We start from the raw sequence: 24,838 nt of genomic DNA, 5'->3' as shown, positions 1-24,838 counted from the left end.
AAGGGCATTAGCTAAGGATGCTTACTGTGAAACGATACCTACGAAAACGAAAGTGAAACTTAAGTATCAACTCTGGTGGTTTTCCACAGAAAAACATCGTGAATTACGACCTTGGAAAACTAGCCGTAGATGGCACGAAAAGGGAGTAATATCAGATAAGAGTCCACAGAAACCCTTTTGTATTATGTTCAAAGAAATAGAGCACACGAACATGGATGAATACAGTCTAACAAATGAATATGGTATCACAGCAGTTTTGTGTTTTACAAGCATGAAAGCGGGCGTTTGCTATGCAAGTTAGCCAATTATTGTGAATACTAGCATTATATAGCATTTAAGCTAGCTGGCGTTTGCCATGCAAGTTGGCCAAATATTGTGAACGTTAGCATTACATAGCATTTAAACTAGCGGGCGTTTGCAATGCAAGTTAGCCAATTGTTGTAAACATTAGCATTACATAGCATTTAAGCTCGCAGGCATTTGCTGTGCAAGTTAGCCAATTGTTGTGAACATTAGCATTATATAGCTTTTAAGCTAGAGGACTTTTGCTATGCAAGTTAGCCAATTGTGTAAACATTAGCATAATATGGCATTTAAGCTCGGGGACTTTTGTCATGCAAGTTAGCCAATTGTTCTGAACGTTATAATTATGTAGCATTTAAGCTAGCGGACTTTGGTATGCAAGTTAGGCAGTTGTTGTGAACATTAGCAATGTATAGCATTTAAGCTAGCGGACTTTGCTATGCAAGTCAGGCAGTTGTTGTGAACATTAGCATTATATAGCATATAAGCTATCGGAGTTTTGCTATGCAAGTTAGCCAGTTGTTGCATTGTTGCAATCGGCTAACTTGCTTAGCAAGACTCTAGTTTCTGCTGCGCACTTGAAACAATGTTGTGTGCACCAGATTGCTTAAATTTATTTTCTGTGGATGTCTGACTGAGGTAAAAAAGATCGGGTTTTTAATTTTTTTTTTTTTTATAATAGGTACAAGGCCACAAAATAATTCAAATGGACAAGGATATTCATTCATTCATTTTCCATGCCGTTTATTGTCCCGCAAAAAAGGAAATACAACAACAAAAAACTGTCCACAGTCCCATTTGGCATGTTCGACAAAGCTATCGTGTGCCTTTGATGGGTGTGGCCCCCTGTGAGTGTGTCTCTTCTTTCCGTGGTAATTATATCGCTTATTCTGGGATGCGCTGACTAAAGGCTTCCAGTTTTTTTTTAAATCATGGGCAGGCCCCGCCCAAAGTCAAACCCCGACGGCCCGGCCCGCCGTTCCGTTCCCAGGCGGCGAGACGAGACCCTCGGCTCGGATGACTATGAGGAACGGGAGGCCGAGCCTTTCAAGTGGCTGGATGATAGAAAGCGGCGGGTCACGCCCTCCTGCCTCCCCCTGTCGTTAGTGGTCACTCTACCTCTACATCTGTGCACACCCTGCACGCCCACTCGAGGAAGTCAATGGAAGGCCACGTGTAACGGATAGCACACAAATTTGGAGTGGCTTTCATTTGATAAAAGGCCAGACCGGGGGGGGGGGGGGGGGGGGGTGCAGGAAGGTGAACTGTAAAACAAAAAAATTGCGCTGATGTACGATGATGAGTAAACACAAATCAAGTTTTCAGGTTTGTGGTATTCGTAACTCATTAACCGCAAAAACCAAGGGATCACTTTATTTCCAATAATTGGAAAATAATAGGGTTGCAGCTATCGATTATTTTAGTAGTCGATTAATCGAAGAACTAGTTCATTCGAATAATCGAGTAATCTGATAAGGAACATGAAAAATTAAAATTCCTGAGTTCAGCCTCAAATGGTATAAAAAAAAAAAATCTATGTACAAAAAACGAACAGTTGGCTAACTTGCATAGCAAAAGTCCGCTAGCTTAAATGCTATAAAATGCTAAGGTTTTTTTAATTTCTTAATTTTTTTACAATGCTCTTAATAAAAGATTCAAACACATATTTCCACAAAAAACAACTAAATATATCTATAAACGAAATTACGAATGCATTCAAAAACATTAGCTCAAACAAAAACTTAGCTTACGGTGTTCTTAACAGGGAGCAGTTGGATTCGGCCGTGTGAAATGAGGTATGAGTGTCTCCACCCTAATCAATAAAACTAAATGCAAACCCTTTCGAAATAAACCATTACAACGCCACTTTTATTAAACGAATATTCGAAGCAATAAAATTTAATTTGAATATTTTTTTCTAATCAAATACTCGAGTTAATCGATTAATCGTTGCAGCGCTAGAAAATAATACTTATTTTCCAAGGCAAGGCAAGGCAAATTTATTTATATAGCACAATTCAACACAAGGCAATTCAAAGTGCTTTACATCACATGAAGATCATAAAAATCACATTTAAATCAACACAACGTAAAAACCAAGACAAAAGATGGCATTTAATCACGGAATAAAAATAAATAAATAAAAATAAAACAAAAATAAAAATAAAACAAAAACTACTACTAATAATAATAATTGAAATCAGCAATGGAGATAAGCACAAGAGGAATAGAAAGCAGGTAGATTGAAGTATATAGACAGTTATGGATATGCAGTGCTAAACAAAAGCGTTTTTAGCCCTGATTTAAAAGAGCCAACAGTTTGAGCGTACTTCTGACGTTCGGGTAACTTGTTCCAGAGGTGAGAAGCGTAATCACTGAATACTGCCTCACCCTGCTTGGTTCTTGGAACATGCAGAAGACCGGTTCCAGACGACCTTAGGGGTCTAGATGTCTCATAGGAATCTAACAAGTCAAGCATGTATTTTGGTCCAAGGCCATTAAGTGTTTTGTAGTATTTTATAGTCTATCCTTTGACTCACTGGAAGCCAGTGTAGCGATTTCAAAACCGGTGTAATGTGGTCCAGCTTCCTTGTATTTGTGAGGACTCTGGCTGCAGCATTCTGTACTAGCTGCAGCTTCCTGACTGATTTTTTATCAAGACCTGTAAATATACCGTTGCAATAGTCCAATCTGCTGAAAATGAATGCATGCGTAAGTTTTTCCATGTCTTGTCGAGTCAGAAGCCCCTTAATTCTGGTTATATTTTTTAGGTGGTAATAAGCGGATTTAGTGACGGACTTTAGATGGCTATCCAATTTTAGGTCTGAGTCAATAATTACGCCAAGGTTTCTGACTTGATTTGTAGCTGTAAGTGACATTGTGCTAAGTTGGCTGCTTATCTTTGACCTTTCCTTTTTTGGCCCAAAAATGATCACCTCTGTCTTCTGCACATTTAACTGGAGAAAATTCTGGCACATCCATTCAGTGATTTGATGAATGCATTTACTCAGGGAGACTAAGGGACTATAATCATGTGGGGACACAGAAATGTACAGTTGTGTGTCATCTGCGTAGGCGTGATAGGAGATGTCATACTGTTCCATTATCTGAGCTAACGGAAGCATATAGATGTTAAATAAGAGTGGTCCAAGAATTGACCCTTGAGGGACTCCACACGTGAATTTGGTTCGTTCTGACTGATAGTATCCGATTGACACAAAGAAATCCCTATCATGTAAATAGGATGTGAACCACTGAAGAATATGGTCAGTAAGCTCTACCCACTGTTCCAATCTGCTGAGTAGTATGTTGTGATCAACCGTGTCAAATGCGGCGCTGAGATCCAATAGTAGCAGAACAGATGATTTGCCTGCATCGGTATTCCGACGAATATCATTTAGGACTTTGATAGGCACGGTCTCGGTGCTGTGTTGTGGCCGAAATCCAGACTGAAATGAGGTAAAAAGATTGTTTTGCATCATAAAAGTCTGGATCTGTTCAAACACAACCCTTTCGATAATTTTCCCCAGGAATGTCAGATTTGATATTGGCCTGTAATTACTAATGAGTGCAGGACTTCTTCCGCAGTGAAAGCGAGCGCGAGCATCGAATGGGACGAGGAGCTGGCCCCCGCCCCCGCGACGCCGGTTCGGGTGGCCTTCGTGCTAGTGGTGCACGGGCGGGCCTCGCGTCAGTTCCTTCGCCTCTTCAAGGCTATTTACCACACGGCACACTTCTACTACATCCACGTGGACCAGGTGACGTCGCCGGGGCGTGGTCGAGCGGGCAATGCAACGAAACGCTGACGGCGAACTTTCTGGTCTTGCGTCGCAGAGGTCCGATTTTCTTCACCGGGAGGTGACGCCGCTGGCCCGCCGATACCCTAACGTGCGCGTGACGCCGTGGAGGATGGCCACCATCTGGGGCGGCGCCAGCCTGCTTGGCATGTACTTGCGTGCCATGGAGGACCTGCTGGACATGCGCGATTGGGCCTGGGACTTCTTTGTCAACCTCAGTGGCGCCGACTACCCCATCAGGTGACAACCGTATTATGCTTTCAGTGGACAACAGCAACATTAGTAAAAGTAGATGGTTTTATTCCTGAGCGTGTATCAAACCGGTGAGTTGATGCATCTTGACAATATTTCTGGGGGAAAATATTGTTTTGGTCTGTTCAGTTGTTTTCCGAAATTTCCGGGTTCGCAGTGAGTCAGCAACGGGCACACTTTTGCGAAATATACGATGTTTATTGATTAGAAATGGAAAATAAATGAAGTTTATTGATCACAATCCCACAAGAGCAAGCAAACACACATCAAAAACAAGAACAAGTGGTAACGATGACGTTAGATCTAGTTTGTCAATCCCAGAATCCCCGCGTTACCGTTACAGCACAACAAACTGTTCCTTAACAATGAAAATTGCTTACCGGACAAATGAGCGGGGAGCCAACGCTCCAGTAAAGCGGCAAAGGAACAAAGCCAAGCGACCCGTACGTAATCCTCTGGCAGACTTCAGGGGGGTTGGGGAATCTCCCGACTCTTATAGGCACGTCTGACGCGGGGACGCGGGTGGCCACTCCTCGCCCCCACGAAAACGCACCACCCGAACTCGTGAGGAACCCCCCCCCCCCCCCCCCCCCCCAAGGGTATGAGATTCCCCCCCAGTTGAGGCTCCCAGCGGTTAAAGTATAATGTTTATTTAAGTTATCTCGTGAGATTCCCTCCTAACTATGGAACTCAAGCGCGTAAAAAACAATACTATGGTGCAAAACAAGTTATCTCGTGAGATTCCCTCCTAACTATGGAACAGGCGTAGTAAACAAGGAGAAGTTGTTACAATCTAATTCACAGAGGCAATCATACATCACAAAGGCATAATGTGGTAATGTAAAGGCATCACATAATATTTTCCCCCATCATTCCGCCCTTTGACCCGGATTGAATTTATCATAAGGCACAATGTGCTAATTCACTTCGGGTCACATAATATTTTCCCCATCATCAGTGTTGGGAATAATGCGGTTATAAATAACGCCGTTATTTTTTTTCAGTAACGGGGCAATCTAATTAATTATATTTTCCGCCGTTGCAACGCCGTTACCATTACTGACGGTCAAAAGCGTGGTGTTAACTTACTCTGAATAAATTGAAGAAACTACCAGCCGTAGCGAGTCTACTCTGCTCTGTTTATTTGTCATCCAAGACTTGGGGTGCGTTCAGGTTCGAGAATAGCGCACGTACTTCTTATGACTCCAGGCTGTTTCTCCCTGCTCGTTCAATTAGACAATGCTTTCCAAAGCTTGCTTACGTTTCTGTGTTTGCTACACCTGAATGCCAGCCTCGTCCCCATTCCCCACTGTCAGCCAGCAAGAATGCTGCTTCCGTCTTGAGGACGGCAGACGCTTTGAGGGTGACGGGAGGAGTAGGGGGACGCGGCTACCTGAATGCACCCCCTGGATAGATGCGATGGAAGTGATTGTGATTGGCTGAGGGTTGGAGTCATGTGTCATGGTAACCCAATCAGAGCCGGTCTTTTCACACACAAACCGGAACAGCGTGTGCGGCAAACACACACACGCAAAACAAATGCAGAGGGATATGATGGCAGAGCATTCAGAGGAAAATTGGTCCTTTACGAGATAGAGATATAAACACTATTTCAAGTTGGTCGAAATTAAAGGAAAGAACGTGCATGTAAAGTGTAATTTATGTCCCGGGGCAAAGCTTTTGGTTACATCTGTGGTAAGCAATTCAACTCTGCCGAAGCACCTAACAACTACACACGCGACCACAAAGCTAGTGGCGAAAAATCTTACTGTTTATTTTTGTTGCACTTCAAGTGTAGGATAAATCTGTTGCTGGTGAGGTGCAATAAATATTACAATATAACACAACTACCTCTCTGTTCTTCTCAGTTCAACTGACTCGAATACTGCTCAGAAAATTTCAAATTCTTTAACATACAACCAACTTCTTTTTAAAGTAACGGAAATAGTTACTTTACCTGGTAACTAGTTATTTTTACTATAGAAGAATTCAGTTACTAACTCAGTTACTTTTTGGAAGAACTAGCGAGTAACTATAACTAATTACTTTTTCAAAGTAACGTGCCCAACACTGGGTCTGTTACAATTCGATTTCAGTTGGATTTATTGTTTTCATTTTTAAGTATTAACTCATTAGCTGCCATTGACGGTAACCGGCGGCTGCCAACACTACCAGTGAAAATGTATTGGACGTATATCGCTGTCAATGGCAGAATAACATAATTGCACCGTGCCAGCATTCCCAGTTGAAAAGGATTTTATGTCTAGAACTGCCGGTTGCAGTGAATGAGTTAACAAGCAACCAAATAATCCATAGATATAAGGATATTTCACAATATATAAATATATTTACTAGGGCTGTCAAAATTATCGCGTTAATGGGCGGTAATTAATTTTTTAAATTAATCATGTCAAAATATTTGAGGCATTTAACGCACATGCCCCGCTCAAACAGATTAAAATGACAGCACAGTGTTATGTCCACTTGTTACTTGTGTTTTTCGGTGTTTTGTCGCCCTCTGCTGGCGCTTGGGTGCGACTGATTTATGGGTTTCAGCACCACATGAGCATTGTGTAATTATTGACATCGACAATGGCGAGATACTAGTTTATTTTTTGATTGAAAATTTTACAAATTTTATTAAAACGAAGACATTAAGAGGGGTTTTAATATAAAATTTCTATAACTTGTACTAACATTTATCTTTTAAGAACTACAAGTCTTTCTATCCGTGGATCGATTTAAGAGAATGTTAATAATGTTAATGCCATCTTGTTGATTTATTGTTATGATAAACAAATACGGTACTTATGTACTGTATGTTGAATGTATATATCCGTCTTGTGTCTTATCTTTTCATTCCAACAATAATTTACAGAAAAATATGGCATATTTTATAGATGGTTTGAATTGCGATTAATTACGATTAATTAATTTTTAAGCTGTAATAAACTCGATTAAAAATTTTAATCGTTTGACAGCCCCAATATTTACACTACTAAAAAAAACTGCGCTCCATTGAGTGTTAAAGCTGAGAAGTGCAAAAGAACATAGACTGAATTTAAAAGGTTCCACTGAAAGAATGACCAAGATAAATGTAATAATAATAATAATTTGGTATTAAAACCCATCTTAATGTTTTCGTTTTAATAAACTTTGGAAAAGTAGTTTAAGTAGCAGGCCGCCATTGTTGCTGACGACGCAATGCATTCTTGGTGGTGACATCACTGGGCATGCTGCCGGGCTTCCACAGTGTCACTCTTTAACTACTGTACATAAATATAGGTTGTCGGTTCTGCCCTTCCAATTTGAACCCGAGCGGAAAAATGATGAGCAGGACAGCAGTGGCGATATTTCAAAAAACGAGTGACGGACGAGCGCGTAGACAACAGGACTATAATGCTACAGTGGGGCAAATAAGTATTTAGTCAACCACTAATTGTGCAAGTTCTCCCACTTGAAAATATTAGAGAGGCCTGTAATTATTACCATGGGTAAACCTCAACCATGAGAGACAGAATGTGGGGGAAAAAAAACGGAAATCACATTGTTTGATTTTTAAAGAATTTATTTGCAAATCATGGTGGAAAATAAGTATTTGGTCAATACCAAAAGTTCATCTCAATACTTTGTTATGTACCCTTTGTTGGCAATAACGGAGGCCAAACGTTTTCTGTAACTCTTCACAAGCTTTTCACATACTGTTGCTGGTATTTTGGCCCATTCCTCCATGCAGATCTCCTCTAGAGCAGTGATGTTTTAGGGCTGTTGTTGGGCAACATGGACTTGAAACTCCCTCCTCACCCCGTGGCGTCAAAATGATAACGAGAACGGGGAGCAAAAATCCCAGAAGCACACGGGGGACCTAGTGAATGACCTACAGAGAGCTGGGACCACAGTAACAAAGGCTACTATCAGTAACACAATGCACCGCCAGGAACTCCAATCCTGCACTGCCAGACGTGTCCTCTGCTGAAGAAAGTACACGTCCAGGCCCGTCTGCAGTTCGCTAGAGAGCATTTGGATGATCCAGAAGAGGTCTGGGAGAATGTGTTATGGTCAGATGAAACCAAAATAGAACTTTTTGGTAGGAACACAGGTTCTCATATTTGGAGGAGAAAGAATACTGAATTGCAGCCGAAGAACACCATACCCACTGTGAAGTTTGGGGGTGGAAACATCATGCTTTGGGGCTGTTTTTCTGCAAAGGGACCAGGACGACTGATCTGTATAAAGGAAAGAATGAATGGGGCCATGTATCGATAGATTTTGAGTGAAAATCTCCTTCCATCAGCAAGGGCATTGAAGATGAGACATGGCTGGGTCTTTCAGCATGACAATGATCCCAAACACACAGCCGGGGAAACAAAGGAGTGGCTTCGTAAGAAGCATATCAAGGTCCTGGAGTGGCCAAGCCAGTGTCCAGGTCTCAATCCCATAGAAAATCTGCAGAGGGAGTTGAAAGTCCGTGTTGCCCAACGACAGCCCCAAAACATCACTGCTCTAGAGGAGATCTGCGTGGAGGAATGGGCCACAATACCAGCACCAGTGTGTGAAAAGCTTGTGAAGAGTTACAGAAAACGTTTGGCCTCCGTTATTGCCAACAAAGGGTACATAACAAAGTATTGAGATGAAGTTTTGGTATTGACCAAATACTTATTTTCCACCATGATTTGCAGATAAATTCTTAAAAAATCAAACAATGTGATTTTCTGGGGTTTCTTTCCACGTTCTGTCTCTCATGGTTGAGGTTTACCAATGTTGACAATTACAGGCCTCTGTAATATTTTCAAGTGGGAGAACTTGCACAATTTGTGGTTGACTAAATACTTATTTGCCCCACTGTATGTGATGTTTGAATCATGATTTTCCTTATAAAGCAATTGCAACCCACATGTTGTCTGTCTGAGCGCTAAAACCAGAAAGGGAAACGCAACTGAAAAGAAATTGCGGCTGGCTTGACCCAGACCCGGCTGCAGAAAGAAATTACAGGGGGGGCATTACATTTTTTGGGGGGGGCACACTTCTTCAATGTAAATTTAGCCGTAACAGTGGCGTTTTTACCCGTTATATTTTCTGATGATAGTGTCAGTCAGTGAAACTGCAGGAGGTGGCAGCGCTATCCCTTCATGTTGACTTTCGGCCGCGTCTTTGTCATGGCTTGAGTTCGTCTTTAGTTTCTTGAAAAAAAAAACACGGATGTCCATTCCAATTTGAATTAGCAACGGAGGAGCCGCTCAATCGCCATTTCTGTAACCGGAGCAATCCCTATCCAATCGCAGTACACAATGGCCGGCTACTCAGCCCGCTCCCCTTATCTGTGATTGGCTAGAAATTGCCTACATTCGCTGCTCTGATTGTGACGACAGATCAAGATAGGATGACTAGAGCAGTGTTTTTCAACCTTTTCTGAGTCACGGGACGTTTTTACGTTGGAAAAAATCTCGCGGCACACCACACCAAAATGTTCCAAAATTACTTTCTGTATAGTATATTTAATTATAAAATAATTTCTCAGTATTTATACTTACTCAGTGTGAAACGTTTAGCAATTAGGCTTGAAAAACTATCAGACAGGGGACTTGAGCAATGCATTTAAGCACATCAGGGCTGGTCGTCTCGCTGACAATGGCTTTGCAGACCGGTGTTCTGCCAAAATATCCTACATCGGCGAAACGTCCTACATTAGTCGAATTTGACACCTAAAGTACTACCGTGCGCTCTAAACTTGTTTTGTTTAGATGCATACAGGAATAAGGTACTAAAAAAATGCCTGCAGAAAATACTTAAATGTAGTTATATCAAATAAGGACGATTTAAACACGCTACGTGACTAATGTGGTCAACTGCTTCAAAGCTAACACAAAAAAACAATGGTTAAAAGTATGAGAGGGTAATACATGCAAAAAGTATCTTTGAGGCTGTGAAAAGGTTTTAAATAATTAAATAAAAACAAAAATAGTGCGTAATCGCCGCCTCTAACCGATGTGCGCATGCGTGTGAATGCATGCGCAAGCGCCCTGAGCATTGTGTAGACGTTTTACCGTGTAGTAAGGAATGGCCGAACACCTGTAGTATTAACGTCTCTGCCACAGTTTGGGACTTTTGGGATTTAGCAACAAAGTAACTGGCTCTCAGGGCGTTCTTATTTATCTTTGTAGTTTTCCTCAAAAAAGTTGCCCATTTCTCTGTGTTTTCACGATTGCGTACAAAATAATCCATTGACTTGTACTGAAGCGACGGGGGCTCATTTGGAGATGAGTTTAAGCTTGTATGGCGCCATGGCGCTAGATACAGTGCTGCTCGAAAGTTTGTGAACCCCACAGCGATGGTCAGATTTTTTGTAAAAAAAAAACTAAAATAACCTTATTAAATGTTAAGTTATACCCAAATCCACAATACTGACATTCCAAATAATGGACTGAAACAAAAGAAATAGTTATATTGTCATTCTTTATTTAACAAAAGTGGTTGATTTAAGAAAAACTCAGATATCATGTGTGCAAAAGTATGTGAACCCCTTCAGTTAATAGGATATTGCGCCTCCTTTTGCAGAGATTACCTCAACCAAACGGTTTCTGTAGTGACTAATCAGCCTCTCACATCTACTTTGGGGGATTTTTGCCCATTCTTCCTTGCAGAACGCAGTCAGTTGAGAGAGGTTTGATGGGCGCCTGGCATGAACTGCTCGCTTCAGGTCCCGCCACAGCATTTCAATGGGATTTAGGTCAGGACTTTGACTGGGCCAGTCCAGAACACGAATCTTCTTCTTTTTCAGCCATTCCTTGGTTGTATTGCTGGAATGCTTTGGATCATTATCATGTTGCATGATCCACCTTCTGCCAAGCTTTAACTTCAAAACAGATGGCGTCAGGTTATGTTCTAGGATTTGACAATATTCCTCAGAATTCATGATTCCCTGGACTATGTGGAGTTGTCCAGGTCCTGAGGATGAAAAGCAAGCCCAGATCTTGACATTCCCACCTCCATGCTTCACTGTTGGGAGAAGGTTCTTTTGGTGGTATGCAGTGTTGACTTTTCGCCTGACATGGCGGTTTTGGTTGTGACCAAACAGTTCAATTTTGCACCTACATCAGTTGATGAAAACTCTTTTTAATTTAGTCTCGACAACACAACTGTTAAAAAAAAAAAAAAAACTACTGAATTGATTGATTAGGAAATCAGGTTGAAATAATAGAAAATTCCAAAATGTTGAGGGGGTTCACAAACTTTTGAGCAGCACTGTAGCCGCTCGTGTCGCGTTCAAGAACTGCTCGGATTTCTAGGTATCTCCCACCTAGCTGTCCTCGATAATGTGTTGGAATAAAACAAAGAGGGAGGATTAACGGTCGTCACATATGGATAAAATGGAAAGGACATTTTTGTATATATCGACACTTGACGAGTCAAATAATGAACAGTAGAAGTGCTGGGGTCCACACTGTTAGGGAGAGCAAGGTGGCTGACGGCTAGAAATCCGAGCAGTTCTTGAACGCAACACGACTCATCTGCACACAACCGAGAACTTTTTCCACATTCCTTCCTTCCTACTGCAACTTTGCCCGACGATGTTAAAAAAAAGCGACATTGGATAATTTCTCGCGGCGGCGGCACAATCGGTTGAAAAACACTGGAATATAGGGTTCATTCTCCCCGTGTGTGTGTGTTTTTGTGGAAGATTTAAAATAAAATAAAAAATTACACAGTACACTTTAATCGAGCTAGGGCGGGCACAGCCGTCCCTCAGGGCGGGCACGGCCCCCTAATGCCCGCCCATGCCGCCGGGTCTGGCTTGACCACGGAATTAGAAAAACGCAGCTCACTTCAGATATCAACAATAACATACTGTAGGGATTGCGTAAAAGGGTTCGTGACAGTAGGTCGGGATCAATAAAAACATTTTCAAAAGCAGACAAACGTGAAAAACAAGGCAACTAGCAACGAAGGGATATATAAACTGGCAAATGGTAGCAAGTCAATAGCTTGGCAAGCCACCTAGGATCGGTTTAAAGACACTGCTAATGAGCTGGAATTGGATGCAGATACAACGTCATCCCACAGCTCTGTAACAAAACAGTCTGACCAGCAGCAGAATGTGAGAAAATCATGCCATTCGTCATACTAGCTCCGCTTGCTAGCACGGCTATTCTCCGAATCCAGCCCAATCGCGCCATCACCTTCTGCGTGCATTGCGCACATAAAATATGACGCCCTCGTAAGTCAAAACATGTACTAAATATCATAGATTTTTACAATGGCAATAATATATGTGTTTGTGATACTATAGAAATGATTTTGATTTGATTTCACGTATTTTCGTAAAAGAGAACAAGTGTGGCCTTGAAGTCCTTTAAGTCTGAGGTTCCATCTAAGCTTCTTGTCCAGGCTATGCATATTCCATGATATTTTCAATCATTAGAAAAATGGGCAGCAGGTCATAGTTTGGACTCCCTGCCCGAGTCCGTCTTTGTTCTGACATTGTCAGGCGACCAGTCTGTAGCCGCATGCCGGTCGGTTTTGCCATTTATAGTGCTCTGCTTCCATTGACGTGCAAATGGCATGAGCGATCCGATGACCTGCTTTTTTTGTTGTCGAGAGTGAGCGAGCGGTCGATGGGAGCGAGCGCCGCGCCGCTCCACTCTCCCTCATTTGGCTGCTTAACCCCACGCCGCATACTGCATCGGCTCCAAGTAATACAAATCCACTCAACTTCGGAATGTTAAATAATGCACAAATAAAAACAAAACAACACCTTTTTGTTCTTGGTATCAGACCCGGACTTGGTATCGGCAGATTCTCATAATCAGGTGAATCGCACTCAGGTGCAAAAATATGCGATCGTGACATTCCTATCATTAAGATATAGCATAGACTTCGTAATGTATTGACGGGGCGCGGGGCCGTTAAATAGGAGGCCTGCATTGTTGGCGAGGCAGTCAAAGCTGACCGAGTGGAATCACAAAGAGCTTTTTTCGTTGAAAATTCTTGTGAATAAATGCTTAAATCCCCAAAGTTTTTATAGATATGGACATAAAACAGTCTCGATTCTTGGTTAAAAGCAAAAAAAAAAAAAAAAGTGCATTTAGCATTTATTTTACCTAAATATGTCAAAGTACAATGCTAGTCTGTTAGTAAATGTAGCTAGCGGCCGCCTTATGTAAACAGAGCTTTACCAGGGAAAATTATTATGAATATATGCTTAGATCCCCAAATCCTTTGTAAATATGGATGTAAAACAGTCTCGATTCTTGGTTAAAAGCAAAAAAAAATGTGCATTTAGCATTTATTTTACCTAAATATGTCAAAGTACAATGCTAGTCTGTTAGTAAATGTAGCTAGCGGCCGCCTTATGTAAACAGAGCTTTTCCAGGGAAAATTCTTACGAATAAATGCTTAAATCCCCAAATCCTTTATAAATATGGACGTAAAACAGTCTCGATTCTTGGTTAGAAGCAAAAAAAAAAAAAAAAAGTACAGTTAGCATTTATTTTACGTAAATATGTCGAAGTACAATGCTAGTCTGTTAGTAAATGTAGCTAGCGGCCGCCTTATACAAACAGAGCTTTTGCAAGGGAAATTCTTGTGAAAAAATGCTTAAATCCCCGAATTCTTTATAGATATGGACGTGAAACAGTCTTGGTTAAAAGCAAAACAAAACGTGCATTTAGCATTTATTTTACGTAAATACGTCGAAGTACAATGCAAGTCTGTTAGTAAATGTAGCTAGCGGCCGCCTTATGTAAACAGAGCTTTTCCTGTGAAAATTCTTGTGAAGAAATCCCTGAATTCTTTATAGATATGGACGGAAAACAGTCTTGGTTATAAGCAACAACAACAAAAACATGCAGTTAGCATTTATCTTACGTAAATATGTCAAAGTACAATAAAAGTCTGTTAGTAAATGTAGCTAGCGGTTGCCTTATGTAAACAAAGCTTTTCCGGTATAAAGTCTTGTGAATAAATGTGTAAATCCCCAAATTCTTTATAGATATGGTCGTAAAATAGTCTCGATTCTTGGTTAAAAGCAACAACAAAAAATAAATGTGCATTTAGCTTTTATTTTACGTAAATACGTCAAAGTACAATGCAAGTCTGTTAGTAAATGTAGCTAGCGGCCGCCTTATGTAAACAGAGCTTTTCCGGTGAAAATTCTTGTGAATAAATGATTAAATCCCCAAATTCTTGATAGATATGGACGTAAAAGAGTTTCGATGCTGGTTAAAAGCAAAAAAACAACAAGGTGCAGTTAGCATTAATTTTACGTAAATATGTCAAAGTACAGTGCTAGTCTGTTAGTGAATGTAGTTGGCGGCTGCCTTATGTAAACAGAGCTTTTCCGGTGAAAAGTCTTGTGAATAAATGTGTAAATCCCCTAATTCTTTATAGATATGGGCGTAAAATTGTCTCGATTCTTGGTTAAAAGCAACAACAAAAAAATAAACGTGCATTTAGCATTTATTTGACGTAAATATGTCATACAATGCTAGTCTGTTAGTGAATGTAGTTAGCGGCCGCCTGATGTAAACAGCTTTTCCGGGGAAAAGTCTTGTGAATAAATGCTTAAATCCCTGAATTCTTTATAGATATGGACGGAAAACATGACCGATGTGACCCGTCAACAACATTATAAGGTCTATGGACATAGTAAACAAAAAACAAGATAAAATGGTAGGACATCAACGTTTAAAAACAACTAAATGCTCAATGTGATATGGATTGGGTGAAAAGCACTATCAAGAAGTTGCTGTCCCATTTAGCAAGTAAGCAAACGTCTTCCCAAAGGTTCCTGGAGAGTGAGAGGAAGACAACTGCCAAATTTGCTTTGAAGAATGTCATATGTGGGGAATAGGACATTCGGTATGCCGTGCGATCTGATTGGCTGACTTGTGCGCGATCCCGGCAGGACCAACGATCAGCTGGTGGCCTTCTTGTCCAAACATCGCCACCTCAACTTCATCAAGTCTCACGGCCGGGACAACGCTCGGTGAGCGCCGACGCCCGCCCTCGTCCCGCCCCGGGCGTTCGTCTTATCGACGCCCGTGTCAGCTTCATCCGCAAGCAGGGTCTGGACCGCCTCTTCCTGGAGTGCGACACGCACATGTGGCGCCTCGGCGACCGCAAGATCCCGGAGGGCATCGCGGTGGACGGCGGCTCCGATTGGTTCCTGCTCAACCGGGCCTTCGTGGACTACGTGGTGCGGTCGAAAGACGAGCTGGTGTCCGGCCTGAAGCGCTTCTACGCCTTCACGCTGCTTCCCGCCGAGGTGAGGCGCCGACCTTTGTGTGGAAACTCCATGGTGGAAATCTCAAGAAGTATTCCACAAACCAAGGGCGTAGGTTTCGTCTCAGCATTGGCTAGCGGACTTTTGCTATGTAAATTAGCCAATTGTTGTGAAAATTAGCATTATATAGCATTTAAACTTGCGGATTTTTGCCAAGCAAGAACATTAGCATTATATAGCATTTAAACTGGCTGACTTTTTCTTTTTTTTCCAAATTTTTATTATTTTTCAAAAAAAAAAAGACAAAAACTGAAAATTCAAAACATCATGGCCACAAGAAGGTCATATTTCGCAATGAATAAAAAATCTGGCGGACTTTTGCTAAGCAAGTTAGCCAATTGTTGTAAACATTAGCATATAGCATTTCAGCTAGCGGGCGTTTGCTATGCAAGAACATTAGCATTATATAGCAATTAGGCTAGCGGAATTTTGCTATGCAAGTTAGCTATTTGTTGTAAATTTTAGCATTATATAGTATTTAAGATAGCGGACCTTTGCTACGCAAGTTAGCCAATTGTTGTGAACATTTGCATTATATAGCATTTAAGCTAGTGGCCGTTTGCAATGCAAGAACATTAGCATTATATAGCAATTAGGCTAGCGGAATTTTGCTATGCAAGTTAGCTATTTGTTGTAAATTTTAGCATTATATAGTATTTAAGATAGCGGACCTTTGCTACGCAAGTTAGCCAATTGTTGTGAACATTAGCAGTGTATAGCATTTAAGCTAGCAGGTTTTTCCGTGAAAGAACATTAGCATTTTATAGCATTTAAGCTATCGGATTTTTGCTATGCAAGAACATTAGCATTATGTAGCATTTAAGTTAGCGGAATTTTGCTATGCAAGTTAGCCATTTGTTGTAAATTTTAGCATTATATAGCATTTAAGCTAGCGGACCTTTGCTACGCAAGTTAGCCAATTGTTGTGAACATTTGCATTTTATAGCATTTAAGCTAGCAAACTTTTGCTATGCCAGTTAGCTTATAGTTGTGAACATTAGCATTGTATAGCATTTAAGCCATCAGATTTTTCCTATGGAAGAACAATAGCATTAGATAGCATTTAAGCTAGCAAACTTTTGCTATGCAAGTTAGCCAATTGTTGTGAACATTAGCATTGTATAGCATTTAAGCTAGCAGATTTTTGCTATGCAAGAACATTAGCATTGTATAGCATTTAAGCCAGTGGACTTTTGCTATGCAAGTTAGCCAATTGTTGTGAACATTAGCATTATATAGCATTTAAGCTAGAGAATTTTTGCTATACAAAAATATTAGCCTTATATAGCATTTAAGCTAGTGGGCTTTTGCTGTGCAAGAACATAAGCATTATATAGCATTTAAGCTGAATTGAAGCCGAATTTTGCTATACAAATTAGCCAATTGTTATAAGCATTAGCATTATATAGAATTTAAGCTAGCAAACTTTTGCTATGCAAGTTAGCCAATTGTTGTGAACATTAGCATTTTATAGCATTTAAGCTAGCAGATTTTTGCTATGCAAGAACATTAGCATTTTATAGCATTTAAGCCAGTGGACTTTTGCTATGCAAGTTAGCCAATTGTTGTGAACATTAGCATTATATAGCATTTAAGCTAGCGAATTTTTGCTATACAAAAATATTAGCCTTATATAGCATTTAAGCTAGTGGGCTTTTGCAATGCAAGAACATAAGCATTATATAGCATTTAAGCTAGCCGAATTTTGCTATACAAATTAGCCAATTGTTTTAAACATTAGCATTATATAGAATTTAAGCTAGCGGACTTTTGTTATGCAAGTTGACCAATTGCAACAATTGGCTAAAAAATGTAAATGAAGCATCCCCTCAACTTAAGCGAATTGCAACAATTGGCTAACTTGCATAGCAAAGTCCGCTAGCTTAAATGCTATATAATGCTAATGTTTACCAGATTGTTTTGTAGGGTGCACCAGAAACTATCTGGTGCCCACCAGATTGCTTAATTTTTTTTTTTTTTCCTGTCGATGTCCCTTTAGGGGCCAATATAGTAGGGGCCAATTTCACGAAAGTAAAACAATGTTTTTTAGATTTTTTTTGTTTTTGTTATTATGATTGTTGTTTGAGTGTGCGTGGGTGTGTGTGTGTGTATCTATGTAGTGTTGTGTGAGCAACATTTGAGGTTATGCAGAACCTGTCTCTCTCTCTCTCTCTTTCACTTTCGACGTAGCTTCTTGCTCACGTTTTTCTAATTCTACTGTTTCCAGCAGAGTTAACTGCATTTGTCACAGTTTAATGAATGTTAACAGTAGAAAACACAAACAGAAGGACACTTCTCTATAAGCAGCCTTCTACTCGAGTTTTGCTGGTTAGCAAGTTCACACAGTTTAATGTTATGCTCACTCGGATGCAGGTCGGACTTTCAGTAGCAAAATTAGTGGTGCTTCCTCCTACCTACACAACATTGATGCCTTTTTAAATTACTTAACGTCTAATATCCCTTCTCTTTGAAGGAGGCAGCATGTTGAGACAACAAAATATAGGCTGAACTGAAGCTACTCGTGTGGGATGTATTGAAGGGTATTTTCATCATTTGCTGCAGGCCAATAAAAACTGGGCAGTCGGCGTAGTTTGGACACCCTTGCTTTTATCGAATACTGACGCGGTGCATCGAACGGCTCTGGCGTAGGTGTGATTTTGGCCTAATTAGCGCTCCGTCCTCCGCAGTCCTTCTTCCACACGGTGCTGGAGAACAGCGCCCTCTGCGGCAGCGTGGTGGACAACAACCTGAGGCTGACCAACTGGAACCGGAAGCTGGGTTGCAAATGTCAGTACAAGCACATCGTGGATTGGTGCGGCTGCTCTCCGAACGACTTCAAGCCCGCCGACATGCCGCGTTTCCAGGTGACCTCGCCGCTTTCCACGTTAACTCTCCTGAAGGGATTGAAACTATGGGCCAAGTTTTTTTCAGCTTTGGTGAAAAGAATATGGGAAGGTTTGACCCTTGTGGAATCATTTTCAAACCTGCTGTGGGTCTTGTCAATTGTCCTCCGAGCCAGTTGACCCTTACAACCAGACATTTGGCAGCCACAGCATTTTAATAGAGAGTAAGCCGCGCAGTTGCCAGTTAGGCATTTTGAGCATTTTCAAATAGGGGTATGACTAGGGATGTCCCGATCGCATATTTTTGCGTCTGAGTCCGAGTAACCTGATTTTGAGAACCTGCCGATACAGAGTCTTTTTTTTTTTTTCTTATTTGAACAAAAGTTACAGTATTGTACTTTTTACAGTACTTCTGCTGGAGCCTATCACAGCTAACTCCAGGCAGCAGGCGGAGTAGACCCTAACAGGGTACTAGCTAGTCGCAGGGCACATACAGTGGTATGAAAAAGTATCTGAAGCTTTTGGAATTTCTCACATTTCTGCTTAAAATTGCCATCAAATGTGATCGGATCTTTACCAAAATCACGCAGATGAAAAAACAGTGTCTGCTTTAACTAAAACCACCAAAACATTTATAGGTTTTCATATTTTAATCAGGATAGTATGCAAACAAAGACAGAAGAGGGAAAAATAAGTAAGTGAACCATCACATTTAATATTTTGTGTACCCCCCGGCAGCAATAACTTCAACCAGACGCTTCCTGTAGCTGCAGATCAGTCTGGCACATCGATCAGGACTCATCTTGGCCCGTTCTTCTCTACAAAACTGCTGTAGTTTAGTCAGATTCCTGGGATGTCTGGCATGAATCGCTATTTTTAGGTCATGCCAAAGCATCTCAATAGGGTTCAAGTCTGGACTTTGAAATGACCACTCCAGAACATGTATTTTGTTCTTCTGAAACCATTCTGAAGTTAATTTACTTCTGTATTTTGGATCATTGTCTTGTTGCAGCATCCATCCTCTTTTTAGCTTCAACTGTATGGCAGACTGCCTCAGTTTTTCCTGCAAAACATCCTGATAAACCTTCGAATTCATTCTTCCATTAATGATTACAAGTTGTCCAGGCCCTGAGGTAGCAAAACAGCCCCAAATCATGACGCTCCCTCCACCCTGCTTCACGGTGGGGATGAGATGTTGATGTTGGTGAGCTCTTCCATTTTTCCTCCACACATGACGTTGTGTGTTACTCCCAAACAATTCAACTTTGGTTTCATCAATCCACAAAATAACTTCTGTGGAGTGTCCAAGTGCCTTTTTACGAACACTGAACGAGCAACAATATATTTTTTAGACAGCAGTGGCTTCCTCCGTGGAGTCCTCCCATGAACACCATTCTTGGCCATATAGTTGATGTGTGCACAGAGATATAGGACCGTGCCAGTAATTTCTGTAAGTCTTTCGCAGACAATCTAGGGTTCTTTTTTACCTCTCTGAGTATTCTGCGCTGAACCCTTGGCGTCATCTTTGGTGGACGGCCAACAGTGCCAAACTCTCTCTATTTGTAGACAACCTCTCTGACTGTCAATGGAGGAACATCCAAACTTTTTAGAGATGGTTTTGTATCCTTTCCCAGCTTTATACAAATCAACAATCCTTGATCGCAGGTTTTCAGACAGCTCTTTTGTCCGAGCAATAATGCACATCAGACAATGCTTCTCATCAAGACAATTCTTACCAGGTGTGTGTTTTATAGTGGGCAGGGCAGCTTCAAACCACTCACCAGTGATTGGGCACACACCTGGCTAAAATTGTATGGTAAAAATTGGTTTCAATTGCTCTTTAAGTCTCCTTAGGCAGAGGGTTCACTTATTTATTTTTCCCCCTTCTGTCATTGTTTGCATGCTATTCTCTAGTGCTGCAACGATTAATCGATTAACTCGAGGATTTGATTAGAAAAAAGATTTGAATTCAATTTTCCTGCTTCGAGTATTCGTTTAATTAAAGTGGCGTTCTAATGGCCTATTTTGAAAGTGTTTGCATTTAGTTTTATTGATGTGGATGGCTACACCGCCCTCTAGACTGCCTCATTTCACATGGCTGAATCCAGCTGCTCCGTGTTAAGACCAACATACGTTTTTGTTTGAGCTAATGTTTTTTTAATGCATTCGTAATTTAGTCTATAGGTATGTTTAGCTGTTTTTTATGGGAATATGTGTCAGAATCATTTGTGAAGAGCGTTGTTTAAAAAAAAAAAAAAAAATTGCGTTTTATAGCATTTAAGCTAGCGAGCTTTTGCAATGTAAGTTAGCAATTGTTCTTTTGTCGTACACAGATCCTAATTAATTTTTTTGTACCGTTTGAGGCTCAGCTCAGGTATTTTAAGTTTTCATGTTCCTTATCTGATTACTCGATTATTCAAACTAACTTGTTTGTCAATTAATCGACTACTAAAATAATCGATAGCTGCAGCCCTACCACAGTATCATTATTAAAATATGAAAACCTATAAATGTTTGGGTGGTTCAAGTTAAAGCAGACACAGTTTTTTCATCTGTGTGATTTTGACAAAGATCAGCTCACATTTGATGGTGATTTTATGCGGAAATGTAAGAAATTCCAAAAGCTTCAGATACTTTTTCATACCACCTTGCATCCCAAAAAGGTTATCGATATGCTCCCGCCAAGAGTTGATAAATTGTTTAAAAAAAACACGTGACTGTTTGAAATGTGACTGGACCAACAGTTTGCTCGTAAAATTTTTCACTAGTATATTGTCCGTGTTAACTCACTGACATCCAATCCATTTTGACTGTGAGGGTGTGAATGAACGTTTGTTCCCAGAGCTTCCCACCTCTACTTTCAAGAGTCCTTTGAAAATCCAGACCCTGAAGTGATTTTGACTTTACAGCGTGAAACATCTGGGTCAGTCTGAAGAAGCTGTACCTGAAAAGGCACAGGAACTCTTTCAAGCGAACGATGAACTCCGACGGTTCCTGCTTGTTATTAGAAGGCCGTCCCGGCAGGAAGTGTTTGATATTCCTGGCCTGGAAAAGACTCCACGTGCCACGCCGGGAATAACTGGGGCCAAATTAGCGCTATGAGCCTCTCCAGGAAGCAGCTGCTGTATTTATAGACGCCTCCTGGCCTCCAAGCCGTCATTATGGCGAGGCCGCGGCGGACAACGCTGTGCGCCGCCTTCGCACCGGTCGCGTACTCCCTCCAAGAAGCGGAGCGGTCTCGTGACTTTAACCTACTTTTATGTTTGGGAGGCAGATTGTTTCATCTGATTGACTGCTTTGGGCCAATTAAAAGTTTGGATGTCAATTTGTCATGTCATGTGAGGTTCCCAAATGAATTCGTTTTTTTTCTAAAATATATATATATATATATATATATATTATTTTTTTTTTTTTTAGCATAGGCGGAGTTTGACTTTTGGGGCAGGGGGGGCACAACAAGTTGATGAACCCAAAACGCAGTGTCGGCAATAAAATTAACTTACAAGAATATTTATAATAATAAGTTGAAAATGAGCGGTTTTTTTTTTTGTTTTGTTTCCCATCATTCTTGAGGGGAATTCTAAATTAGGCTGCTTAGGACAGCTATACTTTTGCCAAGATCGTCATCCATTGAATACGTTATGCCCGCCGGTGTCATGCCAATGTAGTTACCCCAGTCCAAAATTGTATCCCCTGGGCGGAGCCATATCGAGGAAGATTTGTGTCTTCATCATTTGATCCCCCAAAAAAGTTACTTCAACCAAAATATATATTTTCAATTAAAAAAAAGTCACTTCAAGCAAGAAAAAAATGTGTTTGGATGCAAAAATCAATTTGAAACTCAAAAAAATGCTTTTGATTGAAGTCAATTTTTTTGGGTTGAAGCCACTTTTTTTAATGAAGTAATGTTTTGCGTTGGGGCCACATTTTGGCTAGGACATTTGCGTCTTTATTATTCCGTCAAAAAAGAAGTTGCTTCAAACAAAAAAATATTATTTTTTCAAAAGAAAAATCACTTCAATCAAAAAAAAAAGATACATTTTAATCATAGAAAAAAAGTTTTTGAATGCAAAAAAAGATTTCAGACTCAAATATTTGCATTTGAACTCTTAATTTTTCTTTTAAAAAGTTTTCTTTGATTTTAGCAATCCTTTTTGTGTTTGGGCCATTTAATAGGTAGGACATTTGTGTCTAAATCATTCAATCCCCCAAAAAGTTGCTTCAATCAAAAAAAAAAAAAATTTTCAAACAAAGAAAAAAAATCATTTGAAAAATAAAATTGCCCTCCCCTATTTTTCTTTTAATAATATGTAAAGCAAATGACCATCTAAGGTGCTCGTCACATGATCTGTTCGAAAAATAATTTTGACCCATTATAAAAATATCATTTTTTGTTAATTTCATTCATTTTTGTTGTTTGTTTTATTGCTTTACATTTGTTATATACATAGTAAAGTCAATTACATGCAATGACACTTTTCGGCCACCAAAACTCGCTTATGTTTTTTCGGGACATATCTGTCTGAATAAACTGTAGATTAGTGCAGGTATATAGAAAATCCTAGATCGTAAATCCAAGTAGCAGTGCAATGTAGGGCTGCAGCTATCGATAATTTAGTTAATTGATTAATCTTTCGATAAATTAGTTCGAATAATCGAGTCATCGGATTACGAACAGTTAATGCGTTGCCGTAAAGTACCTATGACGGGATAAAAAAAAGTCTTAAATAGCATTATTATGTGAATTAAAATCATATTTTGATACAATTCGACTATATACAACAATTTGGCAAAGCGCAGATGACGAGAAATTCGTCTTTTAATCTTCCGTTTAGCCACGCCTTTCATTATAGCGCTCTAGCGTCCCCAGCTGAAGGATGACGTCGGCAGTGTCACTATTTCATCTGATTTAGAATTCAGCCCATTGAGGGGGAATTATTCAGAACAAGGAAAATGCTACGAAGAGAGCCGCAAAATATCATTGATTCAATCTCTCTACTCTAATATTTTTACAGGATATTGTTTTTATCTTTATCTTGCACACGTGGGCTTGTGGATGCCTTGCTTATCACCTGGTAGTCAGCGTCAATCTTCCATAGTCAGCTGCATGACGCACGCGTTGGGCTACCGTGGTCAGAAGGTGTCATGTATCTCTTATGCCCTATGTCAAATATATTCTGCTTGTTTTCCTTAAACTATGATAGAAATACTATTTATTTTATATTGGGTACGTTAGAGTAATACAAACAGTCGAACGGTAAATATGAGAAAAGATGCTATTCCCTTTAAATAACGAACGCATAAACAAACTTATTAGCTCAAACAAAGACATACCTTATGTTGGTCTCAACAGACAGCAACTGGATTAAGCCATGTCAGACATGTAATGGCATATTCACTGTTGCCATGAGAGGGCAGTGTATCCACCCAAATCAATAAAACTAAAGGCGACACTTTGGAAAACAAACTGTGACAACGTCACTCTAATTAAACGAATCTTTGAAGTAGCAACATATGATTCGAAGCGTTTTTCTAATCAAATTACTGGAGTTAATTGAGTCATCAATGCAGCACTAGTGGAATGACTTGCTTGATTTTTACTTAAGACTGACTTGTATGTCCTTCCCTCCCTCTGTGCTGTTGGCAGCAAGCGTCGCGCCCGGCCTTCTTCGCCAGGAAGTTTGAGGCCACCGTGAGCCAGGAAGTCATCAACCAGCTGGACGCGCAGCTGTTCGGGACGCCGGCGCCGGGCCTGCCCGGCTTGAATGCCTACTGGGAGAACGTCTACGATCGCGAGACGGACGCCGCGCCGACGGACGCCGCACTCAGCCACTTTCACGCCTTCGCGCGCATGGGCCTGGAGCGGGCCACGGTCTCGGCGCGAGGACGCCCCGTCTACGACGCGTGCAGGTCATTTCCTCTCAAGGCATTCCAATCAGTTGAAATAAACAGTGTATGACAAAAGTGAGTACACCCCTCGCATTTCTGCAGCTATTTAAGTATATCTTTTCATGGGACAACACTGACAAAATGACAATTTGACACAATGAAAAGTAGTTTGTGTGCAGCTTATATAATAGAGTTCATTTATAACTCAAAATGTAGCCATTAATATCTAAACCCCTGGCAACAAAAGTGAGTACACCACTTAGAAACTACGCACATCCTGAAGGAGAAACGATATCGTCATCGCACACACCATATAATTGTCTGTATTAGTCTAACACATATATAGTCTAACACATACATATGGTACAGGTTTTCGTAGGCACCGTCTAACTGTTTGTATTAGTCTAACACACGTAATATAATTAATCAGGAAATAGTATCATTTTCATATTTACGGTAGGACTACACTACTA

At 40.5% G+C, this 24,838-nt stretch overlaps 1 protein-coding gene across 1 annotated transcript in view; it reads left to right on the top strand.

Annotated features, from left to right (window-relative positions):
- The window catches only part of LOC130931854 (xylosyltransferase 1-like), a 53,862-nt gene that overhangs the window by 15,328 nt on the left and 13,696 nt on the right, over nt 1-24,838 (top strand). The window contains exons 3-8 of the mRNA XM_057860991.1: nt 3,892-4,061; nt 4,138-4,340; nt 15,256-15,336; nt 15,399-15,615; nt 18,321-18,497; nt 24,124-24,386. Of these exons, the coding sequence (XP_057716974.1) occupies nt 3,892-4,061; nt 4,138-4,340; nt 15,256-15,336; nt 15,399-15,615; nt 18,321-18,497; nt 24,124-24,386 (1,111 nt within the window). The remainder of the gene's footprint in view (nt 1-3,891; nt 4,062-4,137; nt 4,341-15,255; nt 15,337-15,398; nt 15,616-18,320; nt 18,498-24,123; nt 24,387-24,838) is intronic.

This window comes from Corythoichthys intestinalis, chromosome 16, assembly GCF_030265065.1.
Source record: "Corythoichthys intestinalis isolate RoL2023-P3 chromosome 16, ASM3026506v1, whole genome shotgun sequence".
Taxonomy (NCBI): Eukaryota; Metazoa; Chordata; class Actinopteri; order Syngnathiformes; family Syngnathidae; genus Corythoichthys; species Corythoichthys intestinalis.
This window is presented reverse-complemented; position numbering and strand designations above follow the sequence as displayed.